Below are 10932 nucleotides of genomic sequence, written 5' to 3' on the forward strand. Positions count from 1 at the left end.
AAGTGTCAGACTTTATTTTTCTGACCTCCAAAATCACTGCAGATGGTGACTGCAGCCATGAAATTAAAAGACACTTACTCCTTGGAAGGAAAGTTATGACCAACCTAGATAGCATATTCAAAAGCAGAGACATTACTTTGCCAACAAAGGTCCATCTAGTCAAGGCTATGGTTTTTCCAGTGGTCATGTATGGATGTGAGAGTTGGACTGTGAAGAAGGCTGAGCACCGAAGAATTGATGCTTTTGAACTGTGGTGTTGGAGAAGACTGGAGAGTCCCTTGGACTGCAAGGAGATCCAAGCAGTCCATTCTGAAGGAGATCAGCCCTGGGATTTCTTTGGAAGGAATGATGCTAAAGCTGAAACTCTAGTACCTTGGCCACCTCATGCGAAGAGTTGACTCATTGGAAAAGACTCTGATGCTGGGAGGGATTGGGGGCAGGAGGAGAAGGGGACAACAGAGGACGTGATGGTTGGACGGCATCACTGACTTGTTGTACGTGAGTCTGAGTGAACTCCGGGAGTTGGCGATGGACAGGGAGGCCTGGCGTGCTGCAATTCATGGGGTCGCAAAGAGTCGGACACGACTGAGCGACAGAACTGAACTGAACTGATATGTATACAAAAGCTTTTCTACTGCTCTTGATAAAGGCTTAAGAAAGAACATCAAAAAAAAAAAAAAGAGATGGAGAAATTGGAAAACATAAACTAAATGATATGGGAGTACTGAATATGAAATAGAAAAAGTGAAACAAACTAGATAAAAGTAAAAGATCATCATGTATTCTGGTTGTTTTTAAACATGACTGCTCATTAGAAACATATCTGGAGCTCTGGAGGAAAAAAAAAAGCAATACCTGAGTGTTTTAATTTTCCAGAAAATTTCAAGATGATTCTGATATGCATCTGGATTTTAAAAAGTGATTACAGGCTTTTTTGTTGGATCCTAGTTTTGGTGATATATAGAGTTCTGTTATTTTTCTATTGACCAGTCATGATACAATGGTATTAAGTGAGTAATAGTTATATAATCACAATAGTAAAAGGTGTTCATCAGTTTTCACAATCAATAGCCAAACAAACAATAAAAGATAATTACAATTGCAAGCCATAATGGGAACATGATTAACAATATAAAATAATTATATACAATTTGCGGGGTCAGGCAGCAATGTGGAAAGTGGAAGTGCATACATGCATGTTTTCATCCACCCAGCGGTCTGTGTCTTTTGGTTGGTGTATTTAATCCATTTACATTTAAGGTAATTATCAATATGTGTGATCCTATTACTATTTTCTTAATTGTTTTAGGTTTATTTTCTGTAGGTCTTTGCCTTCTCTTGTGTTTCTTGCCTAGAGAAGTTCCTTTAGCATTTGTTGTAAAGCTGGTTTGGTGGTGCTGAATTCTCTAACTTTTGCTTGTCTGGAAAGCTTTTGATTTCTCCGTCAAATCTGAATGCAAGTCTTGCTGGGTAGAGTATTCTTGGTTGTAGGTTTTCCCCTTTCATTACTTTAGATATGTCATGCCATTCCCTTCTGGTGTGCAGTTTCTGTTGAGAAGTCAGCTGATAGCCTGATGAGAGTTCCCTTGTTATTTGTCATTTTCCCCTTGTTGCTTTTAATATTTTATCTCTGTCTTTTAATTTTTGTCAGTTTGATTACCATATGTCTCAGTGTGTTCCTTCTTGGGTTTATCCTTCCTGGGACTCTCTGTACCTCCTGGACTTGGTTGAGGAAGCCCTTTCCCATGTTCAGGAAGTTTTCAGCTATTATCTCTTCAAGTATTTTCTCAGCTCCTTTCTCTTTCTCTCCTCCTTCCGGGACCCCTATAATGTGAATGTTGGTGCGTTTAATGTCCCAGAGGTTTCTTAGGCTGTCTTCATTTCTTATCATCCTTTTTTCTGTATTCTCGGCTGTGACAGTGATCTCCATGATTCTGTCCTCCAGGTCATTTATCCATTCTTCTGCCTCAGTTATTATGCCGTTGATTCCTTCTAGTGTAGTATTCAGCTCTGTTTGTTCTTTAGTTCTTGCAGGTCTTTGGTAAACACTTCTTGCATCTTCTCAATATTTGCCTCCATTCTTTTCCTGAGATCCTGGATCATCTTCACTATCATTATTCTGAATTCTTTTTCTGGAAGGTTGCCTATTTCCACCTCATTTAGTTGTTTTTCTGAGATTTTATCTTGTCCCTTCATCTCAGACATCACTTTCTGCTTTTTCATCATGATTAACCTTCTGTAACAGGGCTTGTTTTAGGCACTCTGAGACTGTGCTTCTTCTGTCTGCCCTTTGATGAATAAGGCTAAGAGGCTTGTGTAAGCTTCTTGATGGGAGGGACTGGTGATGGGAAAAACTGGGTCTTGCTTTGGTGGGCAGGGCCTTGCTCAGTAAAGCTTTAATCCAGTTTTCTGCTGATGGGTGTGGCTGCATTCCCTCCCTGCTAGTTGTTTGGCCTGAAGCCACTCAGCCCTGGGGTCTCCAGGCTTTATGGTGGGGTTGATGGTGAATTCCAAGAGGGTTTACGCCAAGGGGGACCCTCCAGTGCCCCCGTCCCCATGGAGCCCCTGCCAAGCCGCCTCCAGGGGCTCCAGCTCTAGCAGGCAGTTTTGGCTCAGTCTCCTGTAGGGGTCACTGCTCCTTTCCTCTGGGTCTTGGTGTGGGCAAAGTTTTGTTTGTGCCCTTCAAGACTGGAGTCTCTGTTTCCCCCGGTTGTCTTGCCAGCCCCCATTTTCCTTGCTGGCTAAAAACAGCAGCAAGAGAGGAGAGTGTTTCTACTGCACAGATTTATAGTGTTGAACTATATTAAGCTATAGGCTTAATTTTCTACTTTAAATTAAATTCTGCTTTAAATTGAACCTAATCTTGAGGGCCCTGCCCTGTCATCCAGGTGGATCAGTCACTCAGTTGTGTCCGACTCTTTGCAACCCCATGGACTGCAGCATGCCAGGCTTCCCTGTCCATCAGCAACTCCCGGAGCTTTTGCTCAAACTCTTGTCCATCAAGTTGGTGATGCCATCCAACCATCTCATCCTCTGTTGTCCCCTTCTCTTCCCACCTTCAGTCTTTCCCAGGATCAGGGTCTTTTCCAGTGAGTCACTTCTTCTCATCAGATGGCCAAAGTATTGGAGTTTCAGCATCAGTCCTTCCAATGAATATTCAGGATTGATTTCCTTTAGGATGGACTGGTTGGATCTCCTTGGAGTCTGAGGGACCCTCAAGAGTCTTCTCCAACACCACAGTTCAAAAGCATCAATTCTTCGGCAGCTTAGCTTTCTTTATGGTCCAACTGTCACATCCATACATGGAAAAACCATAGCTTTGACTGTAGGGACCTTTGTTGGTAAAGTAATGTCTCTGCTTTTTAATATGCTATCTAGGTTTGTCATAGCTTTTCTTCCAAGGAGCAAGCATGTTTTAATTTCATGGCTGCAGACCATCTGCAGTGATTTTGGATCCCAAGAAAATAAAGTCTCCCTGTTTGCATTTTTTCTCCATCTATTTGCCATGAAGTGATCTAGGTGGAGAGATGCAGATTAGGTGTCTGCAAAGGAGAGAATCTGGGGAAAATGCTGGGAAAGATTGAAGACAGGAGGAGAAAGGGACGACAGAGAATGAGATGGTTGGATGTCATTACCAACTTGATTGACTTGAGTTTGAGTAAACTCTGGGAGTTGGTGATGGACAGGGAAGCCTGGCGTGCTGCAGTCCATGGGGTTGCAGAGAGTCGGGCACAACTGAGCGACTGAACTGAAGGAGAGGATCATCCCCCCCCACCCCTCAGTGGTCAGGGCCTCCCAAGATCTTTCTTTGTTCTCACACGTGTGTGTGCGCGCGTGTGTGCACACATGTCCGCGTTAAGAACTGTACACAAGCACCAAACGGTATGGCTGGAGGGGGAGGGTCAGAGCCGAGGCAAGGCAGCGAGGAATCTACAGTCAGAGGAGCAGGAGGAAGGAAGTAGCAGCGAAAATAGCCTGGGTGGGGTGGGGTAGGGTGGGGTGTAGACAGTATTACTACGGGGTGGACCACGGGATGGCTGGTGTGGGGCTGAAGGAGCACTTCTGAGCGAGGTCGGGGCAAAGGAGTAGTCTTCACATCCAGGAGCGAGGGGGCTGCGGGCCGTGGAGAACCGCCCAGCGAGCGAGGGGAAAGGGAACTGGACTAGACGCATGACGCTGCATTTTTGCCTTTTTATTCAGGTGCACTTTTGGGTTATGTTTCCTTAGGACTTCCTCACCTTTTCTCAGACTTCCCACTACCCCTCTCACTGAGGTCCAGCTGGGCTTCTCCACCCCCAGACAGTCCGTCGCCCCCTGGATGCCCAGAACCCCTGGGCAGATAAATCCCCTGCCCCCGTCTCTGGGCCAGCGGCAGTGGTGCACCAGTGACCAGGAGCCCGGCCTCTGCTCAGACGCGGTGGGCGTGGGGACGGAGTAGAACACGGTCCCTGAGCGGGCTCCTTCCCGGGGTCTCGGGCTTTCAGGTTTGGTCTCAGATCCTGGTGACTAAGCCTGAATTGACACCATGCCAATCCTCCTCTGATAAGAAGTGATTCTTCCACTTCTCTAGAGCAGCAGCAGCTTGTTTAAGAAAAGCCTAGCTCTGAATGTTTAGAGCCAGTCACTTCTAAGAGCACAGTGGCAGCAGTAAGGAATTCTGGTCACAGCAAAGCTCTGGGCACAAAAGCCTCACAGGTCCCAGGACAAAGCCCAGCCTGTGGGCCAGAGGGAGAGGAAATGGCCTTGCTCTTTAAGAACAGACAGCAGTGTTCAAGATTGGGGCTGGAGGTGGGGTGGGGGCAGCCGCCCAGCCAAACATACACTCTTGGTGCCATGGCCCCGGGGATGGCGCTCGGGGGTTAACACGCTGCTTCTCATCACCCTGCATGGTCCTTTCAGACACAGAACGTTCAGCTCAACAAGGAGATGACGCTGGCCAGCAACCGGAGCCTGGCAGAAGGAAACCTCCTCTACCAGCCCCAGCTGGACTCTCGGAAGGCTCGTTTGACTCAGAAATACCAGGAACTCCAGGTGCTCTTTGAAGCCTATCAGATAAAGAAGACCAAGCTAGGTAACTCTTTTAGGGTGATCTTTCAAGAATAAGGAGCTGATGCAAGGGTACATTTTCAAGCTGTTTCACTAACCAGGAAAGAAATGTTATTTAGGGAACAATTTCAGATTAAGACAGGGATCACTGCTGCCAAAAACCATCTGTATATAGGATTGTGTCACCAGTTTAGAGAAAGAGACTTGATTGCCTTTTCAACAAGATTGCACCTTTTCCAAACAGCATAGGAAAAGCAATATCCTGAATTATGATAATGCAACTTATGTTTTATCCTGTGAGGTTGGGCCCTCACAGTTAATGCTGAAAGAGATTGATCACTGGGATACTTTATTTTAATGTCACACTTTAATTTGCAGCCATTATGAAGTGACGCAGGAGTTGACTAGCATTGAGGCCTAAGTAGCTTTCCAGGGAACTCTGAGATTCACAGAAGGTTAAAAAGGGCCTTCGCTGGTGGGGCAGCGTTAGGACGTGGTGCTTCCGCTGCCACGGCCCCAGGTTCAGGTCCTGAGCAGGGAACTAAGACCCCATGTATCGTGCAGCGTGGCCGGATAGAAAGAGAAGGCTAAAAATCACTCTCTGCAGTCACGTTTCAGTACCGTCCAATACCGTGGTCCCTGTATCTCTGTAACTGTAAAAAACGTGTGCTGTAACACGCCTGACCAGACTGAGCAGAGGCGAAAAGACTGGTAACGGTGGTGCTGGCGGGCACGCGGGGCTCTTGCATTGCTGGGAGGAGTGAGAACTGGAGATGCTGTTTGTCAGCACCTGGAGTGCAGTGGAGCCGCGCGCTCTGATTCCTGTCTCACTGGTGGGCGTCTCCCCCACAAAAGCGGATGTTCACGTCTACCAAGAGATACATGCAAGAGGGCTCGTTGTAGCTTTATTTGTAAGAGCTAAATTTGGATGCAGTCTAAACACCCATATCTGGACTGATGGGTAAGTCGTGATACGCAGCTTTTCGTGCCACACGGCGTCGAAAGGCACCAGCTACCCATTCGTGCCGCCACATGGATGGTCTCAGAGACATGTTGAGCGAGAGAGGCCAGCACAGAGCACCCTGTGTGAGTCCACTTGGGTGAAGCTCAGAACCAGGCAGCGTTCCTGGGGAGTGGACGGCAGCACCTCTGGGAGCGGGGCTGGAGCCTCTGCAGACGTTCTGTCTCAGTCTGGGTTGGGGGGCGGTTTATACACATACACTGGAGATGTGTCTACTTTAGGTGTTTATGTAAATCATCCTTCAGAAATCCTAAGGAAGTAACAGGGTGGTTGCAGGCTTATCGTGGGGTGGGTGGTGACATGGCTGCTCTAGCTCGGGCACAGAGCCCCCCCCCTCCACCGACCCCGCTGGTTGCGTGCCCTCCTTCCTCTCCTGCACGTTCCCGCATTCCCTTCTGCTTCTTGGAGAGTCCGCTCACTAGGTGCTCCTCCCCTGTCTCCTCTCCAGCTAAAGTGCACTCTTTCTTTGAGGGCATGGGGTGGGGCGTGTCGCTCCAAGGGGCTGGGGGCCGAGGTGATATCTGATGGGGTGCTGGTGCCCCCTGACCCCATCGTGCCTCCTGCTTCTTCCAGATAAACAGTCCAGCAGTGCTTCCTTGGAGACCCTCTTAGCGCTCCTGCAGGCGGAAGGGGCCAAGATTGAGGAAGATACCGAGGTAACTGGCAGCCCCGGGGGACACCCCAGGTTGGGGCAGGCAGGCCTGTGGGCTGAGGAGCGCACCGGGCAGGGGTCCAGGGGAGCAGCGGGGCGGCCAGGTCTTCCCGTGAGGGGCGCGTGCTGCACTGAGACTCAGCACCTAGCCTGTGGGTGCTGGCGGCTGAGTTACCATCTGTCCGAGTCAGCTGGCTGGGCGGAGCCTGTGGGCACGGCCCGCCGAGTACCTGAAGCTCGAGCCTGCTCAGTGATAAGGAAACGAATCGGGGTCAAAAGTTGAGCCGCTGTGGCACACTGGGGCGGGCAGCACGGTGCCAAACTGGGCCGTGTGGTCTGATGACCCACTGGGCAGGGTGGCCCTCGTGGGCACGAGCAGGTTCCTGTCCCGCCGGCCTGCTTGGGGCGAGCGTGTCAGGTCGCAGCCAGCGGAGGGAAGGAAACGCAGGTCTTGGGCCCCGTCGCCTGAAGGCTGCTCTCGCAGGGCCTGCTGCCCGTCCAGTTTGCAGTTCGGGAGGTGGATAGGACCGGCCCTCCTCTCTTCTTGGCCCGTGTCCTGGGTGGGCCACGGTCTGCAGTGAGGAGGGGACGGTTGTGGGGAGGAAGCTCGCCCCGTCTCCCCTTGCCCCGGTCTGTGAGTGGGTCTTCCTCCCCTAACGGCTGACCCGCCCGGCCCATGACCGAGTTTCTCCTGCTCCTTCAGAACATGGCCGAGAAGTTTCTCGATGGAGAACTCCCTCTGGATTCTTTCATCGACGTCTATCAGAGCAAGCGGAAGCTGGCCCACATGCGAAGGGTTAAAATCGAGAAGCTCCAGGAGATGGTGCTGAAGGGGCAGAGACTGCCGCAGGTCCCCGCGCCCGCCCCGCTGCCACCCAGGGTGCCCGAGCCAGCCCCCGCCGCCCCCCTGCCCTACCCTGCCCCGGAGGCCAGTGGGCCCCCCTCCGTGGTTCCTCGGCGCATGCCACCCCTTCCGCCCCCGGTGCCTGCAGGACGCTTAGCCACGCCGTTCACCGCCGCCATGGGCTCAGGACAGGCCCTCCCATACCCGGTCGCGCAGTGCCCGCCCCTGCCCCCCCGAGGGGGCCTCCCTGCCCAGCAGGGCTTCTCCACGCAGCAGTTTGTGTCACCACCGTACCCGCCAGCGCTGCCCCAGAGACCCCCGCCCCGGCTGCCCCCGCACCAGCCAGGCTTCATCCTCCAGTGAGCGGCCCTTGTCCTCCCCGGGAGGCTCCCTCGCTGCCTGCAGGCCGGGGCTCCACACACACAGATGGAGACTGTGGGCACCGGCTGCTTTGCCAGGGTCTCTGGTGCCCAGGGCAGGGCGTCCGGCTGGTTTTAGAGCCGTAGGTCAGTGGCGATAGACGTAGAGCCCTGGTTCTGGACACCGAGGCAGCTGTGTGCGAGGGCTCGGCCGGGCGTGGCTGTGGTCGAGCTGGTGTGTGTGCTCAGTATGGTTCCTTGTTCTGTGTTGATGAGCCCCTGAGTTTGGGGGAAAAAAGCCTCCCCCCCCCCTCTGTTCCCACGTAGGATCATCGTCTTCCTGTTGTAACTTTATTTAATAAGCACGGTTCATCATTTCTTCATTTTCAAGACGGTTCTGTGCATCCCAGCCCGCCATCCACTGCAGCCGCCAGTGGGGGTTGGTCGGGTGAGCCAGCCCGGAAGGTGCTCCCTGGACCTGTGTGGGGCGGGCAGTCCTCCCAGTCCCTCCCTCCCCGACCCTGGACGCTTCACAGCCGCCCACAGAGTTTGCACTTGGCCCCCAGCCACGTCCAGAGGCCGGCGAGTCATGGCCGGGTGAGGCGGCGGGTGGGAGCTGGGCTTGGCACACGGAGGCCGTCCCCAGCTGCTGCTGCTCCTCGAGCCAGCCCAGGCTTCTGTGAAGACCTACTCCTCCGGTGTTTTTACTACGTGTGTACTTTTCCTGTTTTATATTGGGGAAGAAAACGTTTTTTTTTGACACTCACAAGACCATTCAGGGAAACTTTCGGAAAAATGCACATCCAGTTCTGCGCAGGTTGAGATGCAGGTGAAGTGACGCAGTGTCGTTTGGTGCAAGCAGCGCACGGTCGCGCCTGCGGGCCGTGCTGTGCCCGTGCTGTGCCTTAGCTTCACCCGGGGCCTGGGGGGCCGGCCAGGCCGGGGGTCTCGTCTGCATCCGTTCCTTGTCGTGTTGCAGGTGGCAGGAAAGTCCACCCAGCTTGAACCAGGATACTTACTCGTAGCCAATATTCTCTGCCTCTGGCTGGGCGTGGGGCAGGGGTGCGACGGCCGCCAGCAGCCCCTCGGCGTGGAGGGGGGCCGACGAGCTCTGAGGCCCTGGCCGCACCCCGGCTTCTCCCACCCCCCGGGCGCTCGTCTGCATGTGCCATGTGTGCCGGGCTCCCAGGGCCCAGCTGGGGCAGGGAGTTGGGGGTGGTGGTGCCCCCTCCACCTGCTGATGGAAAAAGCCGTGCTGAGTGGTGGAACTCGGACCCATGACTCGCCAGCAGGCCACGGCCCAGAGGACAGAATCCAGGCAGCGCTCAGACGGGTCTGGCCCAGCAGGCCGTGGGCAAAGCCACCACCCTTTGTCCTGGATGACTACATTTCTCCTCCTGGACTTGAACTCTGCTGTATCATTAACTGTTTTTAAGAGAACAACTGTACAGGTCGACTTCCTGCCCTGCCAATCAGGTGGGCCTGCCATGTCTGAACCTCGAGAGTGGTGCCGCCACCCCGTACCTCTGCCGTCCACCCCGCCGTTGGGGGTGCCCGCCCCCTGCCAGGGGCACAGCCAAACACGTGAGCTCAGTTGGTGTTGATGGGGGGAAGGGGCCACCAAGCTGGCCTCGCCGTCTCTCCAGGGCCACATCTGAGCTGTGGCTGTAAAGCTGTAACATCCTTTTTAATAAATAGAGAATTGTTAATAACAGCCCACCCTTCATTTGCCTGGGGAGCCTTGTGATGTGTCTGGTTCTGGCGTCTCAGCAGTCAGCGTTCCAACAGTGAAGCGGACCAGTAAGGTGGTTGAAGTTCAGACATGGCCTGACATGAAGGTTCAGACATGAAGGCCATGGAGGTGGCTGAGGTGTCCGCCTGGCCCAGGAGCCCCAGCCCTCACAGCAGCGTTGTTTTTTAATCAGCTTCTCAAGGTACAAGAAGATAGCACATTCCCTCCTCCATCAGAAGGTGCCTTTGGGGTCTGGGCTGCCCTGCCAGCACCTCAGAGCAGGGCACTCAGGGTGCCCTTTGGGTTCAGGCCAGCCAATGGGAGCTCTGGTGAGGACGTTCTCTGCTGATTTCAGGTAGACTAGATCCAGTGGCTGGCCTTCTGCTCCGGAGGCTCGCCCACAGGTGTTCAGAGAGGACCCGTGGCAGCATCGCGTGCTGCTGGAGGGTGGAAAGGGGAACCTTGGGCCGCGGCCCCCAGCTGAGCTGGGCCGTGGCTTCTGTGCCCCCGGGAGGAGCTCTCAGGAGCACGAGGCTGGAGCCGCCCTGCGGAAGCTTCCCCGTCGCTGTCTGCTCAAAACAGATGGCCGCGTTCCTTTCAGGGTGCTGAGGGTGTCCAGACGCTCTGGTTTTCCTGTGGGGGTGGGGGGCTTCTGCTGAGAAAGCAACTTGCTTTTGTTTACAAGAATGTCTGACAGTTTTGTCTTTTCCCAGTGGCTGCTAGGAAGCTTACAGGCAGATCTGTAGTCTACCCCCAGGGGGCTGGAAGTGCGCTTGGCTCCTCACAGCCCGATCTGAGCTCTCCCCCCTCCTCTGGGCCACGCTGCTCAGGACCCGTCCAGGAAGCCCCAGCCCCAGCCAGAGTGGTAGATGGTGTGCTCACTGATGGGGGCTCCATGGAAAGGTGTGTCCGCTGGGGTCGTGAGTGTAGTCAGCGCACATGCTTCTGCACTGGTTTGGATTTGGTGCAAGAACCAGGTGCGTCGGTCTGTTGGCTGAAACCGTCTCTCTAGCAGACGAGCAGACGCTGCTCCCTCCCCGTGCCCTTCCAGCTCAAGGAGCCCTTTCTCACCTGACCTCATCCGCCCCTCGCCAACCACCCTGGAGGCGGCGGGGCCCCACCTCATGGTCAGGAAACCACAGCCCCAGAGCGGGATGCTTGCAGGATGCCACAGGGCAGAGCCACCCAAGGTGACCTGCTTCTCCCCCGACCTGCATCGTCCTTGGGTTCCCCAAGTGCTGGCGACCAGCAGGGAGGGCGCGGTTTCTGAGGCAGCCG

At 53.8% G+C, this 10932-nt stretch overlaps 1 protein-coding gene across 1 annotated transcript in view; it reads left to right on the plus strand.

Annotated features, from left to right (window-relative positions):
- The window catches only part of VPS37B (VPS37B subunit of ESCRT-I), a 31428-nt gene extending 21792 nt beyond the window's left edge, over positions 1 to 9636 (plus strand). The window contains exons 2-4 of the mRNA XM_019977036.2: positions 4900 to 5071; positions 6641 to 6723; positions 7423 to 9636. Coding sequence (XP_019832595.2) covers positions 4900 to 5071; positions 6641 to 6723; positions 7423 to 7926 — 759 coding nt within the window. The 3' untranslated portion in view covers positions 7927 to 9636. The remainder of the gene's footprint in view (positions 1 to 4899; positions 5072 to 6640; positions 6724 to 7422) is intronic.
- Positions 9637 to 10932: the final 1296 nt, after the last annotated feature.

The sequence above is a fragment of the Bos indicus genome, chromosome 17 (assembly GCF_029378745.1).
Source record: "Bos indicus isolate NIAB-ARS_2022 breed Sahiwal x Tharparkar chromosome 17, NIAB-ARS_B.indTharparkar_mat_pri_1.0, whole genome shotgun sequence".
NCBI lineage: Eukaryota > Metazoa > Chordata > Mammalia > Artiodactyla > Bovidae > Bos > Bos indicus.